We start from the raw sequence: 24,103 nt of genomic DNA, 5'->3' as shown, positions 1-24,103 counted from the left end.
TAAAAATGAAAATCATTGTAGAACCTGTATGACTATTACTTTTGACCAAGATGAACTAAATATGATTCAAAGATTGTTTCACAAATATACAGTGAATAACTTCTAATCTGTTGGGCTTATTTGTCTAAGCCGTTGAAAGTGTGCAGGGGTTGGGAGCTGCTTCACAAGGAACTTTTCTTTTGTTCTTTAGCTATTACCAACAACCCAGCTGCTCAGGAACATTGAGAACTCTGGTAGCCAATGGTTATTGGACCTCGGAAAACTGGCACCTAGAGCCAATCAAAGTAGAGAATTTGGGAATCTTGCGAGCCAGCAATACACAAGAAGGTAAGTGGTGTAAATTCCCTGGAACTTTAAAGCACTTAGAAAGAAGAGTGTTCGGTACGGGAACCCTGTGAGCATGCAACACCATAGCAGAGGGAAGTGGTGCAATGTCCTGAAAGCTCTAAGTACTGGGACTTAGATGTTACAGCTTAGGGGGCATTGCACCCGAACCAGGCAGAAAAGGCATTTGCCTGATAGGGCCATCAGGATGAGAACCCTATGAGCATGTAATGAGGTGGTGCAATGTCCTGAGACCTCGAAGTACTGAGACGCCAAAGCAGAGGGAGGTGGTGCAATGTCCTGAAAGCTCTAAGTACTGGGACTTGGATACTAGAGATGAGGGAGCCATGCACCCGAACCGAGCAGGAAAGACATTTACCTGCATAGGGGCATCCTGACTATTTGGTTTTCCCCATTACCTCTTCTTTTGTGTCTAGGAAGCTTGCGAGTTCAGTTAGCCCACTGCACCTAAGAAAGCAGTGAATGACCAACGTGGTCTTTGCATCCTTCTCGGTCCCTAATGTCCCCTCCATGACACCCCCAGGTACTCATGTTTGGAGAATTGTTTGCACCACACAAGTGCAAGTGAAACAATCTTCTGTAGCTATTTTGTGAAAAAGCTGTACATTGTTCAATCTGTTTCCTACGGATAGAACCTAAAAGGCAAGTGTTGTTTCGAGGTGCAGCTGTGCTGCAAGCCCCTTTTTATTAAAATGTAAATAATAGGAAACGGAGAAAGCAAATCAAAATAGAGGTTTTGCATCCCACTGCTTCCTGTGTCAGCTTCACAACTTTGTGTCCGTTTTCCATCCAAATCATCGTGAAATAGTCCTTTTTTAATGTTCATGAAAAAGTCTTTTGCCAAAAGCTTCATTGGTGTGTCCTGTTACTCTTCAGGCATTTGAAGATCACAGAGGCAAGTAGGTACGACCGGCCCAGGACCCAGAGGTCTTCCATCTTTGTTTTAATGCGTTTGCACATTTATATATTTGTTACTTTAATGCTGTTTTATAACATGCTACAGGATACTTAATTTAAAAAAGGGCAGGTTTGATGTCTTAAAATCCGGTCATGATTAAAAGGAAAATATTTTGTATACAATGATAAAAATTCAGTGCTGTGCGCAGCAAGTCCATCTTTCTTGCTCCTTTCCGCTTATTAAAAATATTGAGTCCTGGTCTGAGATCCTCCCTAAGATGGCCCTTCAGCCACCACTCATCATAGGATTTGAGGTGTCAGGAGGTTCGGGTATGTTAAGGAGTTTCCGCACTTCTCATTGGGGTGAGCCAAATCAGGCCAGCTTCAGGTCCATCTCAACCGGGAAATGGTCGCTGATCTCCAGTGCCTGCAAATAGAGAAATCACAAAATCGGTCAGTCTGAAACCAATCCTTTGCCTGAAGCAGCAGCACCATACTTAAAGAAGGGCAAACCCGGCCTGCAATGGGAACCAGGGGTAAACTGAAGCTAAACCAAAAAGTGCACCCTCTGGGAATTATTCTGAACATCATCTATCCAAAAATTGTTTTGCCTAACAAAGTCTAATAGGTATTATACAAGGCAACCTACTTGCAGTGAGAGAATCACTGTTAGTTTAACAACACAGCGCAGACACTATATTGTTCACTAAATGAATTCACAATATTTTATTTAATATAAGAACAAGGAGTCACTTTTTTTGCATCACTGTAAATTGTAATTAAAACATTTCAAAAATGTGTAAGTACAATTGATCACATACCATAAATAATGACAACACATTGTGTTAATAACGTGCCCGCGTGTAAAAAAAAACAAGACATAATGGGAACCAATCATAGAAAAAATCAAAAAACGTAAGACATGCACAAAGAAATCTTAGATCTAATTAATAAAAAACAACTTTGCTCAATGACATCACTATGTTAGAAAGCCACCGGAAGACAATCATCTAATGCACTTGGAAATCAACGTACAATTTGTCATACGTGCCTTTGGACTAAATAACAAAGGACAGCTATAACTACTCTATACGTGGCGACACTAGTGAAGAGTCACCACTAAATTAAATAGTCTAATTGAGTCTATGGGTCGTCTGAAGGTCAACGTACTTTGTAATAATACGTTTGATTTAAGCAAAACGCTTTGGTGGAAATGCATATAAGGCCACCTTTGTCAGGAAACCATAACTTCAGGTTGCCAAAACTTCAAAACGAAAAAAAAAGTTCATAAATAAGCAGAGGTTGCTTGGCATTAATACGGGAGCAGGTCACACTCTATCAACAATTGTTAGATGCATATAACCGTAAGTGCAATGAGTAGGGAGCAAGCAGGAGGCTACGCCCAATGAATGAAATTAATATCAAAGTCCCATTATAGAACATACCCGACAAAAAATGCCGGAGAGGCACGAGGGGCAATCCTTCACTTAGTAGATTCCATCACGAACTGTTGTACCAAGCTGCAGAAGCTACATGTCAAAAGCATATCACTGAGTCAATAGCGTGCAATGCAGGCTCTGACTTCTAAATAAGGCATTGCTGGTGGGCAGCGTCTCTGAGATTGGTAAACATAACCTTCCCAGTCATAGAAAACTCTGCCGAGCCAAAGTGGGACAAAGTTGAGAAAAGTTTGCAGACGCGAGACTCTGCGCAGAAGGAAACCAGTATATACACCCCGATACCAATGGGAAAAGCCTAGAATGTGCCCTTACGTCAAAAAAACGTGAGTACGTCAAGAGAAAGGTGTGAGGTCATCGCCATGGAAACGGGCGACAAACTTCACGGCACAGTGCATACATGCCACGTAAGTGACAATATTAGAGGCCCAGCTCAGTACTTAGGCATGTAACTTAACTAGTGGCCGTACTGGAAGCCCAAATAAATAGAAGTTCCTGGTACACAATAATCTAGATATTTAGCATGATGTAACAAGTAAATGTAGTGAGCAACACCAAAACATCAGGTGTAAAACCCAAGTCGGATCCTAATGTCACGAATACACATAAAGTACCTGACCTAGCAAGGGTTAGGCTCTCCGTATGCCGGACCCCATTTGTCCCCACAGCGGGTAACCAAAGCCCTTACATAAATGGAGACCCTCAGGACTAGGGTGGTGGTATCAGCTGCTAATTCGGTCCTATAAGGTGTGTCTGCATCCTATGAATCCATCGCGCCTCCTTAAACAGTAAGGCTCATTGTACATTAAGGGAATTTTTCACAACTTCAAGGATCCACCAAAGCAGGTCATCAGCTTTATGGTGGTATTCTAGAAAATGTGGAACCCGTGGTGCTGTAATGTTTCTGCAGTGAATACGGGAGCGATGTTCTGAAGTACGAACATGAACAGCTCTCATTGTTTGACCTATGTATCAGAGGCCATAAAGGCACTCCACGCAGTAAACCACCTTCGAGGTTTCGCAGTTCGTCAGGTTATGGAATTCCCACTGTTTATTTCCTAACATGAAGAGCTTATTTTTTTGTGTAAATTTACTTACCATGCAATTTCCGGATAGAAGATGACCTTAGGCAGGACGCAAGTCCCACAATCGTGTTCATGTGCCTTCCTGCTTGAACCGTGAATGGACTAAATAGTCCCTCCAGGTTTTTAGATCGTTTGAAGGCAGAACGGGGAACAGGTTCATTAGGTAAATTCAATTGAACCAGTGGCCAATACTTTTATAATTAGTTTCTTCAGTTCAAAAGTGTTAGGACATTATGTAAAAACGGATGTCAGTTGATCATGTTGGCTAGGGGAAGCCCCGGGAGTAAGCAATGTCTTCCAGGAAGTATACCTGGCCCATTGCTTGGAATTACTAATGAGATTTTAGGTATAGCCTTGTGCCTTTAGACATTCATCTAGACACTCAGCATGAAGATAGTAATCTGCTAGAGACATGCAATTATGCTGTAGTCTCAGGTATTGCCCATATGGTAAGTTTTCTATTAGGTGCCTTGGGTGACAGCTATCAAAGTGTAAAATCGTATTCCTATCACTAGGTTTCTTATACAGTGAGCATGACAGGGTACCAGCCCCCAAAGATGGCCCATTTCCATTCACAAGTGGGTTGGGTGCCTTCCTTAAAGATACAGGGAAAAATAAGTCATCGGTTAAAACCACTTCTTTCTTTGAACCAGAACATAGGGAAAAGCCATTAGATCTAGGGGATGAGGGACTGTTATCAATTATGCAAGAAGATGCAATGCTGGGAAGAGAGAGACCTTGTGTATATAAATACTAGTCATATTGCTCGTTGGGAGAGTGACTTAATTAAGTACGCCACCTATCTTCTCAGAAATGGATATAGAGCATAGTGAATGTTCATCTCTTCCTTTGTCCCAGATCCAATCCTAGAGGTGTGCTAACATCTTTGCTCAGACAGTTTCAGTGCGGTCATCCATCATAATGGCTCTCAACTGTCTCATGACTGAATTTGTGGCATTACATGAAAAGATCCATTCCGAAGTGAAACAACATTCTTCCCTGTTGGAAATAATTGCCAAGAATCTGGACGAAACAATAAAAGCTGTGAAGATGAGACCTAAAGGGGACGGGGGAGCTGTTCCTAACCCTCATCTACAATCAGCGGTTACTTTCCCTCCAGATACAGTGTCTCAGAGCATCATTAGTTCTGGCTCCAAGGGTTCTAGCAACTATCATCAGAATATTATTCCCAAGGGAATTGAGCCTTTATTAGGTTCTGTGAAACAGTCTTTGGAAGTTCCAAGAGTGAGTCAAACTATACTCTTGAGTGTGAGTTATATTGATGCTATAAAAGACTGTAGTCACTCTGACTATCCGGAGGGAACCAATTATTGATATTACCAAGTCTCAAACTGCTTCGCAAGAGCATATTATTGATATTACTAGAACTCAATCAGACTCGAGGGCACCTATAATTGATATTACTAGACCTCAGTCGGATGAAAGGGAGCCTTCTAAGTTTAATGCTGAGACTCAATCAGCTATTCCGCTTCCCGACCATGAGGATAAAGTGGCAGAAAAACAAGTGAAGAAATCTAAGAATGTAAAGATCATGGTAGCTCTTCTCTGAAATTTCTTAGAAATGTGAAACTCCCCAAAGATGGGTTGGGTCCTCATTCAACTAATATTGTCATGGAAAGCTATGGCAGTAAATCGGAGGACTCTGATGCGCCCTCAATGCTACAAGACAATGTAAAGAAGGACATTAAGTTGTTAATACATGATTTGGGTAAGAAGTTGCAGTCTGAACTAGCTTTGATGCTGCAGAGTCAATATGACCATCATAAGGTTTTTTGTCCCAATCGCTGCAAAATGCCAGTATAGTCTTAAAGGATCCTCCAATTGATTGCGATAAAGTATTAGCAAATTATGAAACTGATGCAGTCAATGCAATGGCTTCTACTGTGTGCAGGAATCCGTTTTGGGAGGTTTGAATGTGAAGTGCGTGTCTGGTTCTCAAAATGTGCATAGTCCTACTATTGGTGATGAGATTGTCCCAAAATTAAAATCTGGTAAACCATTTAGTATATTACAGGGTGCTCTCTCTACTTCAAATGAGACACAGGCAACTCCGGCCACTGGGACATCTTCACTAAGCCTCCATAGAATTAATCGATCAGATAAACGGATGCAAGTTTCATAATTGCTGAGACGCCCCAATAGACTATTATTGGAGTATGTTTTATGGGATACCTGCCCGGTGCCGCAGAATCGTATGAATATTCTGGCCCTCTTCTCTGAAATACCAAATCTCAGGGCTATATCCACAAGGGATATTGTGATGGTCTAATTTATTGATGATAATCCACTGGACCTCGTAACTATGGATATAGCTTCTGGGATAGTTTTTGAGGTGATCCTGAGGGAATTGATTCCACTGAGACAGTTGTAATGTGATATTGTCTCTTTTATACCATCTAAGAAAGGTTTGCGGAGTAATTTAGGGAAAACCAGGTACGATGCACTCCCTCATTGCTTGTTGATTTCTGTAAAAGATCGGGCTGGCTTTGGCCATGCAATTCAATTGATCTCTTCAACTCAGAGTAATAAAATGCTAGAGGATGACTGAACATTGCTTTTCATAGTTTTGAATAGTAAGGTTTCAAATACATTGGTATCGCAGTCACATCCTCAGCTAAGGGAACCTAATTTCTTGGAATTCTCAAGGAAACCTTCATTTGTTTACTAATCCTGATTTGGGCTCCATGCTATTGTCACAGCATAATATTATTGCAGGAAACATGGTTGCTGATCGGCCCATGTTGGATGGTTACACCATTTTTATTTCTCAAGCTGCTGAAAAAGGTATGGGGGGAAGACCATCAGGTGGTCTATTGTTTGGAGCAAAATCCCAGTTTGTAGGGAGGAATAGCATCAAATTAAATATCAAGAGAGGTGCTGTGGGTGTTTTATATTTTTATATTGACTGTGAACCCTCCAAATTGCTTGTTGCTTTATAGCTGGGGATTTTAACTCAACGTGTCCCCAGGCAGATGAATCCTCCTTTTCCGATGATTTGGTTTCCCTGAATGTGACTACCTCGAAGGAATTGCAAGGTCTGCAACGGTGTTCCAGGCTTACTGCATTGGGATTGAGGATGCTAAATGGAAATGTAACTGGTGACAGCCCCAAAAAGAAAACTTGGCAGCAAGGACATTTTAAATACTCTCTCGATTATGTTTTTGTGGACCATGGCTTTTTCTCCCGCTGTATAGATTTTGAAATTATAATCTCTACTTTAAGTGATCACAATATGTTGAGGGCAAAGTTTGCAGATAGAATTGAGATGCGAGATTCCATAGTTGGGGCCCTACTGGTGGTTAATAGTGGACAAAATAGGGCTAAGTGGTGGAATCACTGGATAATAAATTTTAACGAAATTATAAGTCAGGTCTGGAATGTAAGGACTGTGAAGGCACCATGGAGTAGACACAGCCAACAGATTCAAGATAGGGTCTCAGTAGTTTTATTAACTTAAAAGGCAGGATGGAGTAAGGGCTAACTTGCCCTATGCTAAGGTGGGATTTCCCTACATAAGGAAAACTAAGGCTAATCTGTGTCACAAAGTCCAAATCAAATGTGTCTGTTTCCAAAACCTATAGCTGCCCTCACAATGAACTGTATACAATGTGTAGGGATGTCAACATCAAAATTAAGAGTGTTCAAAATAAAGTTCAGAGCTTCTTTCAGCTCTTGGCGTGTGATCAGCTTCACCTTCACCAAGTTCAAAACAGTTCACACAATATCGGGGTTCCCTTCCCCAAGAGTTCAAGTACAGTTGTCGGACCACACGGTCACCCATTACAGGTCATGCAAACCTTCTTCACTGCTTTCCATCAACAATTGGCCACTGCTTTCCTTTGACAGTGAAGCTTGGTTCTTTCATCAATCTCACACTCTTCTAACACTTTCCCGTTGCTTGGTTGACAACCTCATACCCTTCTTGGTATTCTCTTGGCTTTGCCCATATTTGTGTTTCAGGCAATACATTCAAATAATAATAAGGCATTCCTACTTGCATTTTGTCAAATAACAAAGACCTACACTAAATGAAAACTATTGCCAATCCTTACTAATAAATTACAAAAAGAGTGTGGTTTGATGTTCACCAGAAAAGAAAGAAGTGTTCACAAAATGATAAGTCAGGATGGTATGGCTGGGTCTCCCTTCCCCACGTTTGAGGGACGGGACAAGGTGGGACTCTCGAGCACAGCATACTCCTGGGCCTCGACAGCATGAGGTTCACAGTTCAGTTCAATGATATCCAAACACCCCTTCACAGGCTAAGTCTCTTTCCTGCAAAGGTCTCTTACCTTAGAAGGTTTGCTGATTCAAAGTAACAAATTAACAAAAGTTCTCTTGATGATCTTGCACCTTGGGCAACTGTTCTTTGCCCGGATTTCAGAATGACAAACAAACAAAAGTTCTTTGGGCAATTGCTCTTTGACCCGGGATCTCCCTATGCCGGGCTCGGACCGTTCGTACTAAAATGGGCTTTCCTCTGTCAGGTTCACTACGTCCACCTAGATATCACCCGTAATCTTTAGGAGCCCTAATGTCCATTTAAACAATCTACAGAAAGGAAAACAAATAAACAAAAATTCTTTGGCCGATTGCTTTTCACCTCTGGGATCTCCCTCTGCCGGGCTCAGATCCTTCTTGTACAGACTCGCTTCTGGCAACTCCCTCTGTCTGGCTCGGATCATTCTTGTACAAATGGGCATCCCTCCATCCAGTTCACTACGGCCCTTCTTGTATACAGTTGATGTATTCCTAATACAGTTCATGTATAGCTCAGTTTTATCAGAAAGCAGGTTTCCTACTCTTTAGCTTTCTTTCGCCATCCCTCTGTCGGGTTCGCACTTGCCAATTATAACAGTTCACAATCGTAGCGGAAAGCGGGGTTCCCTTCCCCTAGCTTTCCTCTGGCAACGGATCAGAGTCTTTCGATTGTATAAGGGATTTGACGTGACCCTTATAGGACCACTCTGATGCCTCATGCCACCTTGCCTAGTGTTGTCTTACCAAGCACAACCTACAGAAACTCACCGGATTCTTATCCCACCCGACTCCTCTTCACTTTAGGTAGACACCGGATAACGTAACTCAGACTGCTGATCTGGGATGCAACCCAAGCCGCTGGTCTAGGTCTCCTCACCAGGAGGGAATTCTTCCTATCAATGCACCCCTCTGTTAGGTATGTATACTGAAAGATGGGTTAATCGGAAGAGCAGGGCAGAATCGCTACGAACAATGCCAGCTGTAACAACAGAAAGGAACAGCAATTAGCGGAATGAGCATGCAACAGAGAATAAGGCGTGTTCAGTAGAAAGAGCGTGGCTAACCTCTTTACTGAGGAGTGACTCTCCTGCTCGGGGTGCTATCTGTCGATGTTTGCGGTAAGTGGGTGTTGGCCAAGGAGTCTCCTGGGAGGTCTGGAATGACTAGAGTAACAGAACAGTGAATGAGCTACTAGTGAGAAAACAGGGACAAACTAGAATCACTGGGAGAATAGGAGTCTTACCAGTAAATGTGTACAGCAGGAGACCAGGATGGGGAATAAAGGTCCAGGTGTTCCAGCTCAGGAGACGTACGTGGAAGGAATAGGGAATGTTAGTGGGACCTGATTCCCAAAGGCAAGAGGACGCCTGAACGACCGGGGAGGTGCACAGATACCAAGTAAACGTCTCTAGTCCGTGCACTGACTCTATACGGAGTCGTGAAGCAGTCCGCTAAGCAAAAGAAGTTCGGTATGAGGCTTGCAGAAAAGTTTCCAAAACGTAAGAAAAGGCACTCCACGTACGGTGCAGTGGGTCAGCGTTGGGCGGGCGGCAAGGTTTCAATAACAGCAAGAAGAGGCATTCCAGGTACGGTGCAGGGGGTTGGCGTGCCCCAAGAGTTCAAATCTTCCAGCTTTTCAAAACAACACAATTCCTTGGGACACTTCCCAGCTCTTTTGACATCAGTACCTTTCACTGGTAGTTCTGTTTCTTGACGTCAAAAATCACATACGAGGTTGTTGCAAAACACAAGCTTCTTTATAGATTCTTTCCTTGGCTTTTCCACAAAGGGGGGCACTCGGTCTAGGCGCAGTTGTCAGACCACACAGTTACCCATTACAGGTTACACAATCGATATCCCTTCTTGACTGCTTTACATCAACAATTGGCCACTGCTTTCCTTTGACAGTGAAGCTTGGTTCTTTCATCAATCTCACACTCTTCTAACACTTTCCCGTGGCTTGGTTGGCCACCTCATACCCTTCTTGGTATTCTATTGGCTTTGCCCATATTTGTGTCTCAGGCAATACATTCCGTGGTATCTACTACATGCATCACCTTTCTTTCACTCCACTCAAAAGTGCTCATAACTTGCTTTTACCCTGTATGGCATTCAATAAGTGCTTTTAATGACCTTCTGTTCGTTCAATATTCAAAGGTACTTGTTTCAGCATTCAAAAGTACTTGCTATAACTTTCAGTTTGTGCGGTATTCAAAGGTACTTGTTTCGGCATTCAAAAGTACTTGCAATAACTTTCAGTTCGTTCAGCATTCAAATGTACTTGTTTCAGGTTCCCGGAGGGACCCAACATGAGTATTTCCCTGTTTCCATTCACTGGTTACACACAACAGCTCCTCACTCCTTGTTTTGTTTTCCGGCTTTCACAAGCTTCGCCTTTCTTTTGCGGCAGCCACAGAGAGAACTGCTCGCTCTCCTGGTTCACCGCAGCGGCTGGGATACTCTGGCATACCACAGCTCTTGCTGCGTGTATCCAATAAGGAGGGTTGCAGGACTTCCAGACCCTTGTGCAGCTGGTCTTGGCCTCTGCGTCTCTCTCTCTCTCTCCTGCTTGACACAGCTACCAGCTCCTGTCACCAGCTCCCTTCTTTCCAGCCCGTTCCTCCTTCCTTCTTTCAGCAAGGATTTGTATATGCATTAGGTGTGTTAAATGACCACAAGTGTGGGTCATTAAGCCAATTGACTGACTATGGCGAAACCCATTAGGTGGACATGCCTGGCTGTTCCACCTGTATACTTCTATAGCTCTCTTCTTCGTTTCAGTACCAAAGTGGTGTTTGGGATATCTGAATTAATAAAGGGAGTATGTATTACTCTGTGTTGTCAGCTCCTTGTCTTGGTACCTGAGTGATGTGTGTTTGTATTAACAATTTAAGGCTGGCCAGTGTTTGTCCCAACCAAATGACAATGTGTCCTCCTAGTTGGTCTCTTCCTCATCCCAGTGATGAGGTGGTGTTCCTGGGGGAGGGAAGAAAATGGAAAGGGCTGACAGTAGCCTACAAATGCTTGAGGGATAATTATGAAAATGGAATGGGGGATACCATGTCTCACCTAAGGATGTCCTCTCCCCACTCGCTAAGTTCCCTCCACCCAGATGATCCTCCCTCGCATATCCACCCCCAGGGTCAGGATCCAAAAGCCATGACGTTTCCCTGACCACCTGAGAGGAGGATACAGGGGGAAAAGAAGTGAGGACGCTCTCAAGTTCCTCACAGTACATATGGCTGGGAACTTCTCACTTTTAATCATGATACATTTCATGTATTTATTAAGAAGACTTTTAATCAGATACTTTTATTGAAAACTATTCCTGTTTCTAATAAGGGTAATTGTTCTAAACATTTACACCAATATGATCCTCTAATTGCAGATAGTAAAAACTGTTCATACAGGAGGTAAGAGAGATAAACAAGGTAATTTGGACATTCATTCTAAATTGGTTGCCATAAGTAAAGAGAAACAATCTATTAAGAAATGGATAAAAAGTCACTGAAGTATTTTGTTGCAAAATGATGGCGAACAAATGCTGGAAATTCTAGGCCAAAACAATACCATGAACCTTTGGCAAATCATTAATGGTATGAGGAATTTCCAGGCACGGGTTCAAGCAAATACAATTTCGGAATCTATTTGGGTTCAGCATTTGGAGATGATTTATAAGAAGGGAGTTTCTGCCCTGGGCGTAATTCCCTATACCAATATGTATTCAACCGGGTGGTCCTTAAATATTACTCATGAGGCTGTTGATGATTTGATTTGAGCAGCCTTGTTCAACTAGAGCTGCGGGCCCAAACCAGCTGACAAAATCTTTAAGGCTGCCCCTGATAAGTGGGTGGATATTTTTGTTATTTTGTTTACTCAATCAGTGATGGCTGAAAAGTTTCCGTTGTCCGGGCAGACATCTTTCGTACTCGCCATTCATAAACCTGGCGACCAAAGTAAACCTCACATCTACAGACCCATAATGATTATGGATGCCGACAGCAAGATATTTGCCATACTGCTGTAACAACATTTGAAGTACGGTCAATGGAAATGGGCAGAATGAAGAAACCTCAGGTGGGATTTCAGAAGTTCCAAGGCAAATCTATTAATGGTTTTATTCTCAGGTGTCTTCAGGAGCTTGCCTGGGTTAAATCTTATGATCATGTTTACCTAGCTTCCATTGACTTTTTAGCTGCGTTCGATTTAGTAAATAAAAACTTGCTGTGGAATAAATTGCCGAAGTGGGGAATTCCTGTGTGCTTGTTGAGATTGTTGATTCTTTTGCATTAAAACTCAAATATACTGGTTAGGCTCGATTATCAAGGCTCTTCATCTAAAAAAATGTATACCGACACAGGTTTGAGGCAGGGATGTATATTGGCATCCTGTCTCTCTAACTTGTATATGTCTGATATTGAAGAGGAGTTGGTTCCTGCTGCATTTGCATCCCCCCAAGTTATCTATTTTTAAATATGTTTGGACGGCTTATGCAGATGATTTTCTTTTGTTTGATTGTACCCAGCGTGGTCTTCAATATTTCATGAATCCATTTGCACTTTATTCCGAGAAGAATTTTTTGAGAATCAATGTTGTTAAAACAAAAATTATGCACTTTACTTCAGCTAGGCATTCGATGAATTTTTCCTGGATTTTAAATAATGAAAGATTAACTGTAGTTGATAAATATAATTTATTTAGTGATCCCTATTTTAAGTAAGACAGGCAAAGCACATACATTTTTAAAATATAAAGCGGAATGTTTAGCTGGGCAAATGTGTGCAATCAATAGTACATTTGCTACATTTTCAATCCTACCATTGATTGTATTTTACAAAGGTATGGTTGCACCAAAGCTCCGCTATGGGGTGGAGCTAATACAACTTTGGGTCCATGAGAAATTGGAACATTTGGAGGCTCTAATTTGGAGGAAAATGTTAGAGCTCCCTAATTGTTTAGACATAGCTGTAATGAGATATGAGTTGGGACTGAAGTCTCTAGTCGCGAAGGGCCAATTGGAAACATTTGTATTTGCTATGTAAATTAGCCCTCCCCAAAACTCGCTTTACTGTGATATCAAACAGCTGGTCCGAGATAAAGTAAAAACTGTTAATAATTCTGTGGCACTCGGTACTGATATATTACAAAACTTGGGGTTTGGCATGGAGGCTTTGCCTCGGCATATGATGAACATTAAACACATACTGTATTCTGAGGAGTGGAGGTGGATGATTGATAAAATGAATGCCTGGCTCATTTAAATTATGAAATTATGAACATAAGAAAACAGGCTTTTTTACCTTCATATTTGACCTATTTCCTAATAAGAAGGGCCGTCTCAATAGTATGAGATTCAGTTTTAACTTGCGGCCAACTCATGAAATTTTAACTAGAAGACACCTATGGCCTAAAGAAAAAGTATTTTGTAAGGTTTTTGAAGATAGGAGTACTTTTGAAACATATAGTATATTGTATATTACATTATTAATATATTACTGATATATTGTAAACAGTATATTGCCCGTTTTTGAGATACAAACGCCTTTTATATTTCAGACGTTTTATATTTATAGAACAGATTTTTTAATTGTGAAACCCTATGGACATATTTTGCTGATGCTCCTCGCTATTTTGCAGCCATGCCATTTCTTACTGGCTCATATTGACTCCCAATGATGACGTAGCCCTCAGCTTGCTGAGCGCGGCTTCACCAGCCTACTACAATGCATCTGAAACTAATCTTGCTACTACATTATCTGACTTTACTATGCCTGTAACATACGGCTGTAAAAACATTTTCATTCATTATACTTTTTACCGCCAACGAACATAGCTGATGTAGCGCCTACACTAGGCGCTGCTGTGCCAGTTTGCCTTGTCTGGATTTATCTTACCGTACGATTCCCATGTCTCACCTCATGCACCTGACTGTGCCCATTCAAATACACCTGACCTGACTTGCAGCCCGGTACTCTACATAGAACTGATCCTGCCTGTAACACACCTAACTTGACCAGCAACCTAACGATAAATCCCACTAATCTAATCTAAATCCCGCCTAGAATTCTGATGTTGTGTTGTCATGTGGCCTGTGTGTTTAAAGTTTTTGCGTGAACGTGTGGTGCCCCGATCCCTGTGGGCTCCGGAGCAGTAGAAATAAATAAATAAACGTTGTTTACAGAATTCCGCTTGCCTGCTACATAACCCTCTGTGTTTCTGTAAACCTGATGTAGGGCCTGTACCATGAGGCGTGGCTTTACCAGTCTGTGCACCCACCCTGATTGTGTCTTTTGTGTATCTGTACACCAGTTGTAGCCCCCGTGCCGTGAGGTGTGCTCTATCAGGTCTTGCTCTCAAGAACCACCTGCATAATGTAACCCCTATGCGTGGTTCTGCACTTAGTATAATGGTCTCTTTGCACTTACTGTAACTAGCGCCTAGATTCCTGAGGGTTTTGTGCGCTGCTATAAATGTTAACATAAATATTGAATGTGTGGTAATGCTAAAACTGTAGTTATTGCAGTTTTGGGGTTTCACTCCATCATCAGTAGAGAGCCCAGGAAGGAGAAACACACTTTAAAAGTCCCATAGTTCCAAGTGGTGGATCTGAGAGCTGTGCCACTGTCCCCTACCTTAGTGTGGGGCCAGCCAGAAGATTACACATGGGGCGGTAGGCCCTCCCCAAGCCAGTGGATGCAGGGCCCAGGGTGATGTTGAGAGGAAGACCTGGCATGCGACAGTCACATGTCCTCACCACAGGCCAGTCCCATGGTTCCTCCTCCCCTGGTAACAGTGCACAAAGTTCTTCCTGGCCAGACCCAAATATATAGCACTGACATTGAAGGCTTTACCTTTGAGGGAAGCCCTATCCTTGTCCTCAGTGAAGCTACAGGTAACATCTCCCAGGACTTCAGAAGAATGACATTTAGAGGAGTATAGTTTGCGCTGCCACAGATGACACAGAAACACACCAAGCCTTACAGACAGTCCAGCGTTTTATTTCAACGATCACACAATATATAGATTGTTTATTTGTAGAAAGGATAGGATACAAGAAATTTCTTTGACTCAAGGCACTGGCTGGCAAAAGAAGTTCTGGAAAATGTTGTTAGGGCCGTCCTTCTCATTCTCGTGTACCCTGTGACTCCCACCCTGGTTCAGGCGTCTGTATCCACAGGTTAGTGCTGTAGAACTGTAATCCCTACTGTCTGAGTTCTTACCTTTGATCTACAGATGGTGTCCCTGAGTGCAGGCTCCCTCACTCCCTCAGGGACTTCTAACTTTCCCTACTCTCCTCTCGGGTTAGTGGTCTAAAATGACGCAGAAATGTGCCTTGAAACCGCTCTGTAAGATTTTACTACTTCCACAAAGGACTTTTTCACTGTGCCCTTCCACGCTACCTACTTTCTCTTCCTTCTCTCCTCCTTGCCAACCTTCTGTCCCTCTGATGTTTGACTCCGCCTTCCGACCTCCACCCTTTGCTCTTAATTCTTTTTCATTCTCTCACACTATTGCTAATCTACTCCTATTCTCCCCCTTCTCCTACTACTCTCCCTCCACCACTATTACTTGCCTTTGGCTGTGACTTCTCTGACAACACTAATACTACTACTCCTTCCTCCACTTCTTCTCTCCTTTCACCTCTACGACTACTATCCTCTCAACACTACTACCACTCTCCTCTACTACTCACCTCTAATCACTACCACTAATCTCCTTTCACTCTGTATCTTATGCTTCACAGTCACTCTATACTAACTCCTACTCACTTGCCAGCCAGAAACCCCACTCACTCTGCAGTACTCTTGCAGTCCTTGAACTAATAGCTCGTCTTTCTCCATTACGCCCCAACTCTCCACTCCTCCTTCTCTCCTCCTGCTGGTCTCTTGGTCTACCTCTACTCCACTTATGACATCACCTGGATAGCCCACACTGCCTCTTTCCTGCCTAAATCCTTCCCCTTTGTTCAGGGTTGGTCAGCTTTTCCTGGCCAATCTAATCTAGCTATTCTTCCAGGGTGTATGTGTGTGGGTGAGACATTTCAAAAGGGTCTGAGCTCCGCCCCTTACTCCACATGGCCCTGTCCCACCAGGTCATGGCGCTATAGATCGGTCACACAGCCTACTCTTTCTCTTTGCTGGAATCTCTGTGTGTTCTATCAGACATCACCGGGGGTCCAGCAGTTCCTTCTCTGGGCGCAGGTTCTCAGTGACACCATCTGCCAAGATTACACCCACTCCAAGGGGCCCATGCCGGGTCATCGCTTCCCATGATGGCACACCCTCGCCCATCTGCCTTGAAGCAACTCCACCCGGCTACCTGCCTTCTGCCTGAAGTGCTGGCAGGCGTCCTGTGTTCTGTCTCCCGCCAACATCTGGGGGCTTGAGGCACGAGCATCGTGTACAGTGTACTCCACCTCTGAGGCTGGCAACACCTGCAAGCGCCAGATGTGCAGGTATGCTTGGAGACAAGGGTCTGAGAGCAGAGCACACATTCTGGCAAAAGGGTAGGAGTTACGAATTGGAGCTGCCTATTCCATAACGCTCTCCTTTAGACCCTCTATTGACGAGGACTGGATACTGGCCTTGTCGCACCGTGGTGAACTCGGCAGTAGCCAAACACAATCTTTCAAGGAAGTTTCTGGCAGGACCGCACAATGGGAGTAGGAATGAGACGGGCACAGGAAGGTTACCATCATTTCAGAGATGTAAAGGGTGTGGTGGATCAGGGGCATGACCCTAAGGTTGGGAATAGGCCCTGGACTCCAAAGAATATTGAGGGAGACCCCTCGATCCACCTCCAACTCGAGATGTGCCACAAGTTGCTGGAAGAGGCACAACCTGATGTCAACGAACAGCGATGAAAAGTGGATTCTGCTATGTCCATTGGAGAGGGACTGGCGTTAGTTAGCTATGGGTATGGGACTCAGAAAAGCCAGCATTTATTAGTCTAGTAGGACTTACGTCACCCTGGGACGGGAGGACGTGCATCCCAAGGTGAAAGACTTTCCTTTGCGATTCCCAAGACTCATCCATTTCAATATTTCGATTTTATGTTGAGCCTTTGCACTTGTATAATTAAACACGGTACAGTCTAACTCCTGAATCCAGTGATTTGTGCATCCCACGAGGCCTCCCTGACAAAGCACATGAGGGACATACACATTGTCAATGTCCTAGAAAAAGAGGAGCGTTTTCCTGACCTCCAAAGTGCTGTAGTAGAGAGTCCATGAGAAAAGAATACATGCAACTGCCCATGACCTCCACAGTGATGGCGTGGGGGGCAATGAGCGAGTATGTAGTGAACGCCCCAAAGAAGGTGGGTGTGTGTGTGAAATCCCTTGCTTGATGGAACTGGGAGCCCATAATGGCAGAATACACTACGAATGTCTGACGGAGGCTGCAGTTTTTAGGCATGAACGCTAAATGTGCAGACCTCCGTGGAGGGATGGCGCCTGGTCCTCAGGCTTCCACGTAAGTGAGGAGGCAACGATGGCAGAACATTTAGCCCATGACCATGGGAGATCATCTCTAACATGGTAATGACCTCAAAGGGTAGTAAGCATCAAGTCAATTTTTTGGGGACAGTAGTTTGTGAGTGACCTTCCTCCTGATGGACCATAGATGCATAGCAGAAACTCATAATGGTGAGACATACTTAAGGACAATGGAAGGCTTTCGGATTAAGGGCTTGCATTAAAGAGCAGGAAACCCCTCAGTGAAGAGCAAATGTTGTGTTGGTTATAGTGACACTTTTGATTTTTTGATTCCCAAAAGAGGGGAGGCAACGGAATCCTTTCCATAGACATAAGGAAAGAACACTTCATGAGCACCATCAAAACTCAACGCAACTAGAGCAGGATAAACATAAAAGCAAACTTAGTACCTGCTCCTGGGTGAGTTCGAAGGCTTCTTGGTAGTCAAACACCCCAGCAGAACCGGGAACAATTGCATTTTTCATTTTCTTGCCGCTAGCAACAATCCTGCAACAAGCAAATGTTGATGTAAGATTACAAAAAGTTCATGTTTTCCTCAAAACCCTCTGGCAAGAAGCAATAGTGCCTGTCGAGGAGCATTGCAAGGCAATCTAACCAGGCTGCAATTACTTCTAAGGCAGGAAGTCCCTGAGTGCAAATTAGATGCTGCTCAGACATCCACTCACATAGGCTCCAATGGAAGATCTCCCACCTGAATTTATGGGTTATTGTTCGTGTCTTCATCTTCCAGTAGCATGTGATCTGTTAATACTACCCAGCCAACCCCAACATAGGTGCAAGACCAAATGGGTCTCTTCTACTAAATGCCTTTCCTTCTCAATCTAAGAGAAAAAGACTGGGGAAAGCGATACTTCCTTTCTTCCAGATTGTAGGTAACCCCCCCCCCCCCAATAGGCTATAATCTTACTTTAAGCACTCCTAACTTCAAGGGTTGACAATGTATCTGCCTAAGGCGCCCCATTTCCCAAGTCAAACCAAAATATTAGCATCACAGGCCTGAGCCCATAATTCATGAAATAACCCACATATTAAGGTATTGAAAACAAACATTTCAAAGGTCGTAATTCACAGCAATTACCATTTGCTGTTTAAAAAGTGTAAGGAGACTAAATCACAGGCAGTATACAGGGCAGATGCATCTCTTTTCTTAGCTTGAGACAAGAGGAAAAAGAATCATGTAGAAGAAGCACACAGAGTTTATGTTTGGTAAACGTAGTCTTTCTGCCATAATAATATCCCTCATCCCCATATTAACATTCAAGTAGGTATAATGAATGAATGAATGCATTTTTGAATTCATTAACAGAGAAAAGGGCAGACACGTGTTTCAATCGGTGATGGGGTGGGCTCTAGATAGGGCCTATGTCCCTGAACTCTGTGACTGAAGAACTCAGACAGAGAGTCCCACAGTTGCTACACTGAACAGCATGGACTCTGTGAACCAATAGATGGAGGAGCAAATGTGTCTTTGAGAGATTCAGGGACTGCCTTACCTGTCATAGGCACAGTGGGAGTGGGAAACAGTAGTGTCCATATCGTCCGGAATCAGCCACTGGAACCGCTGATCTGTGCGCAGGCGTATATTGCACCAGTCGTCTTCTTTAACATAGCTACAGTCAGAGTTGAAGTCCCCAAGAAATAGAATGTTCTGCAGAGGGTGGAGACAGATAAAAGAGATCACTGATCTGTCCATCTGGTTTGCGAATATGAAAGATAAAAAAAGCTTATGCCAAAAAGTTACATTACACAATTATTTTTCATAAAACCCCATATAAATATGAAAATGGACATGTGAGGCCATTTGGTAAAGTCATCTGTAAATATGACCGTAGACGTGAAGATTACGGGGTGATATCATGGAGCAATGATATAAAATGCCCATCCAAAAATGTATCGTTAAGTGTGAGCATTGTGACAGGGTCAGGGCTTGGCCATTTATCATGAACCCCTTCCGGCCTGGACTAGGAGCCTAGCTGAGCCTAGCTGAGCATATGTCAGAGCCATCTCTACCCCGAAGTGGGGTGAGGGAGTTGGGAGGGCCACACCCCTAAACACCTGAATCTGCCTTGAATGCAATATAACCAGTACCACTTTCAATCACCCAATGTCATGCACCCTCATCACTGTCGAGAGTTCTTTGTGCCCTTACAGAACTACCAGGACCAGCATGCCCTGCCAAATCAAGTACTCGCAGCAGACCAAAACAGAAAACCGATGACTTACATGCAGACTCTAACAACCTGATGCCTGTCAAAGAAGGGAAACAGGACTCACCGCAGTTTGAAGCAAGAGGAGTGCCAATCCAAAATCCAGTGAGAGCAATGCATTAGGCTGTTCAAATGGCTGTGAACCAGAGGGGGCCAGGAAAGGGGTTTGTAAACTTGCAATGAAGTGACCCAGGGGTACAAGACAACCTCAGATTGGGCCCCAGAGTCAGGTTGATTATGCAACCAATAGGGGGCACAGGGAAGGTTAGAGGCAGGAAGGCACAGGTATGAAAGGCCAGTGGGCGCCACAGGGGATGTGGTGTATTTGGGTGAGGTCAGGCGGCGTGGCGATGGACCAGGCGACCAGAAAGGGGGTGGACGATGGGGCAGAGCATTGAAGATTTGGAGAAGTTGGACAGGGCTGCAGTGAATGTATTGTGTATGAGAGAAGGTGGACCTAGTGGAGAGAGTGCAGCTGAGATTGTGTATGCAACCGTGAGTGGCAGTGGAGTGGGGTGTAAGAGGTAGAAAATGATCGAGGGACAGTGTAGAAGAAGGAGAGTAGAGAGCAAGAGAGCAGTGAAAAGCAATGGGAGAGTGGTGAGTGAGTGTTAGAGGGGAAGGCTGGAGGGTGGAAAGTGGTAGGTGAAGAAAGAAAGTGGTAGAGATGGAAGAGTGAGGATCAGGAGGACAGAAAATGAAAGAGATGGTACAAGAGATAAAGGGGATGAAAGGACGAGAGAAGGAGGACAACGTAGGAGGAAGTGGGAGATGTGAATAGAAGATGGAAGGAGTAGGAGGGGTAAAACTGGAGGGAGCAGGTAGCAAGGGGGGCGGTGGGAGAGTAGAAGGGGAAAGACAAGAGAGGAAGAAGGGGAACAGAGAGTAAAGAGGCTTAGGATCCTGGAGAGGAGTGAAAGAGAGGGCGAGAGCGAACAGGAGAGTGTTTGAAGATGAACAGGCACCATCTTACATCCGTAAAACCATCACTATGAAGATAAGGCCTTTAGACTTACCCCAGAAGAGAGGTTACTCCAGACAGTAGTGGTTACCAATATTTAGTGTTCGGGGAAGCCTGGGCTAAGAGGAGGGAGCCGTGGGAATCTGAGCGACAAGGTAGAACAATCCTTAAACCAAATTATCCTGCGGTGTCGAAACCCACAATACAAAGATATGAGAAGCTTATTTATTAAAACCCTTGAACCATCTATCAGATTTTGGAGTTTCTTACGGCTTTCTCTAGAAGCCTATTGCTGAATAGCTAATGGATCGAGTCAGGGGGCCTCATTGCGAGTCTGGCGGTAACCATGACGGAAAAACTGGCAGGCTACCGCCGGACCTGTATTACCATTCCGCCTCCGTGATTCCTGGAATCACCGGTGCATTACAACCCTGGTGACCCGGGAATTCTGGAGGCGGAATTCTGTAAGTCCCCATTCCCATGGAGTCCCGTAGGACTCTATGGGGATAGGGACAGTGGAAACACTGGTTCCGTCTATGACAGAGCCAGTGTTTCCATTTGCGCCTGCAGGCGGGTGGTGTAAATCCCGCCAGGTCAGACCTGGCAGGAGTGACACCTCCCGATTGCAGGACTCTTGATCAGCCAGTCTGGAAACAACAGTGGCGGCGCTTTTACCGCCACTGTTCTTTCCGGACCGGCAAGGTCGTAATGAGGCCCAGGATCTTTTACAAAGGAATCCATCATATTTAATGAAAGCATAAGAGCCATCAACATCAATTGACAATATAAAAAAGTTAAAACTACCATGACACAAAATAACCATGTTTCATTAAATAATATAATTACATAAGCATAATTCCCTTCTCTCGGAAAACCTGCTCTCTCTCCTTTCTTCTTCCTGATTTAAAAATATATTGCGTGGTGTTCTGTACAATCACTGGGTTGGAAGTTTCATCAATTCAAGTGCTTCACTGACTATGCTAGTCCTCGCTGCCTTGACCAATGAGCAAGCCCACGTCTTCCCAAGCCTTGATTAAAGGGTGGAAATACGAAAGAAGGCAGCTGTGTCTCCACCTCTTACCTTCGCACTAACACTCCTGATCTTTCCAGTGTCCCACCAAAGATTTAAAAGGGCAAAATTCCCCGGGTAAACTTGACAAAAAATATTACTCTTTGAAAATTCAGCTGCATTTAATAACTTAGCACCAGGTGCATCCTCAACCACCACAGAATGAATGTGGTTATGAAAATATGATATATTGGTTCCATCGTGGCAGAGGGGAACCACCAGAACCTCATTTTTCTTACAGTTTGGTAGAAGTGCTTCATGATCCTTCAAGCTTCTGAACCCTAACGCCCTTTTGGCTCTCTACATCCTCCCCTGTGTCTGTGCCCTTGATCCACAGTACTGACCAGTCAGCTAAACCTCAACTAAAGACACCCTTTGCACCCAAGACCTTTTTCAACCTGGGAACTCTAAGGCCAAGTCAGCAAATAAACATGTTTCAGGCCTTGACTTGCTAGCACCCAAGAAAGCATGCTGTGCTGCTTGTTAGCGTGGGCTGGTATTACTGGTCAGGTGATGGTACCAAGGCCCACGTGAAGGCACAAGCAAACCCGGGCCCTGGGCCATAAACTGACTGGCGGTGCCCTCTCACAACAAGGTTATTGCTTAAGTAATTGAATCAACATGCTTACATCTGTTTGCCATTCTTTGAGGATATCCTCGTAGACGTCATAGAGGGCGTCCAGTTCCCTCACTGCATCCTTGGGGGCTGCGTGCAGAGGTACCAGCACATACTCCTTGATGGCTGTGGAAAGAGGAAAACTGTGTCACTAGAGAAAAAGTACACAAAGGGGGTCGGTGAAGGAACGACGATGGCAAGCGCAGAAAGAAAGAGAAATAATACACAGCGACCAGTCGTGACAAGACGTGCAGTGGAACCAATGCTGAATGGATCTGTGCAGAGAAACTGAAAGTGAAGTAAAGCCCGTGCAGTGACATCACTGGCAATGGACGATCTCTGCAGTGGTCTCTGGCACAAGCTGTGCCTAGATAGGTTAGGGCACGGCGCGATCTTTGCAGACACAACAGTGGTTTAGGGAGACGTGGTACTATGATGTAACTTGTGCAGGAAACTTTGTGCAGAGACATAACACCCCCATTAATGACCAGTCATCTTCATTACCGAGTCTAGACATTCCTGGGCATCGCCCTTCCTTACTGGCCTATAAATGAATCATGCACCCTGATCCAGTGCACAACATTGGCACAAATACAAGCATGAAAAAAAAGTCTGCGACTTCAAAACTTGATCTTGCAGTAAGCACTTCGTAGCAATAGGCAATCATGTTGATTACCGCAGACATGTGGCTACAATAACTACGTTATGTAATGTTATTTGATATTGGTATGGCCTCGATGCACTGTGGTGGATGAACGCCCTTTGGAAAACGAGTCTGAGCAGACATGTAAAAGAAAGGAGCGGTACAATGCGTGTGTACCTCTTCTGCCAAATCGGTGATAAGCAGAGAGGTACTAGGTTTAAAGCAATTGTTTTAGGCATGCAGCGCATATAGCAAAGGCCTAAGTAAGAGTGGTGTGTCAGTGGCTATGTGACAGCTGGACCGAATATTTAGTAGCACTCGGCTGTATTATATTGGTTGCATCACGATAGAGGGCCAGGATGAAGTAAGAAGTTTGTCAATCCTGAAGGCAACTGTTTACAGTTGAGTGCTCTGCGGTGCATTATATGCAGGACACCTACCTCAATGGCTAGCATGCAGTTGACATGCAAATCACATGCACATATATAAGATAAGACACAGATACCACAAGGTCAGTGCCTCTTTCTGTGCCATCTTTTTCATTGAGTAGAAAATACTGAGTTGGCTTCAAGTGTGGTGGTGATAATGCTTATTGCAAAACAAAAGAGGTGATGGCTGGAAGGTTTGGAATTAATCCTAGCCTCTGCCATTGCTCTGGGCAACTATCCAGACCATCGTTCTCCAGCCTGCCAAGCCATTACAGATGGTTAAAGGCCATATGCAAATCAGGCCTGGTCCCAGCCCCAACTGCTAGGTCACATGCCTTCAGCACAGGACCACAAGCATCCCCAGACATGTTTTGGCCTCATTGGGTGTCATCAGTGAGCAGTAGCTTCTGTCTCTATTCTCAGCAGGCTCAGGACCCACATCTGGGCATACCTGTCCCACTCAGGGTGACTTATGCAATTCAAAAGAGGTGATGGCTGGAAGGACTGGAATTAATCCTAGCCTCTGCCATTGAGCTGTGCCAATGGTTATAATTGATTAAAAAACCTTCCAGTCGTCACCTTTTGGTTTTGCTGAAGGAGGGGGGAAGTCATCTGATG

General features: G+C 44.1%; 1 protein-coding gene across 1 annotated transcript in view; it reads right to left on the bottom strand.

Annotated features, from left to right (window-relative positions):
- Window positions 1-1,043: 1,043 nt before the first annotated feature.
- Window positions 1,044-24,103, bottom strand: part of DNASE1 (deoxyribonuclease 1) — a 217,228-nt gene continuing 194,168 nt past the window's right edge. Inside the window, exons 6-9 of the mRNA XM_069646451.1 lie at window positions 22,428-22,540; window positions 19,055-19,209; window positions 17,951-18,047; window positions 1,044-1,669 (exon numbers count right to left, since the gene is read on the bottom strand). Of these exons, the coding sequence (XP_069502552.1) occupies window positions 1,616-1,669; window positions 17,951-18,047; window positions 19,055-19,209; window positions 22,428-22,540 (419 nt within the window). The 3' untranslated portion in view covers window positions 1,044-1,615. The remainder of the gene's footprint in view (window positions 1,670-17,950; window positions 18,048-19,054; window positions 19,210-22,427; window positions 22,541-24,103) is intronic.

Source organism: Ambystoma mexicanum, chromosome 2q, assembly GCF_040938575.1.
Source record: "Ambystoma mexicanum isolate Mex_15411 chromosome 2q, UKY_AmexF1_1, whole genome shotgun sequence".
NCBI classification, from domain to species: Eukaryota; Metazoa; Chordata; class Amphibia; order Caudata; family Ambystomatidae; genus Ambystoma; species Ambystoma mexicanum.
Note: the sequence above shows the minus strand (reverse complement) of the source record. Positions and strands in the feature narration are given on the sequence as shown.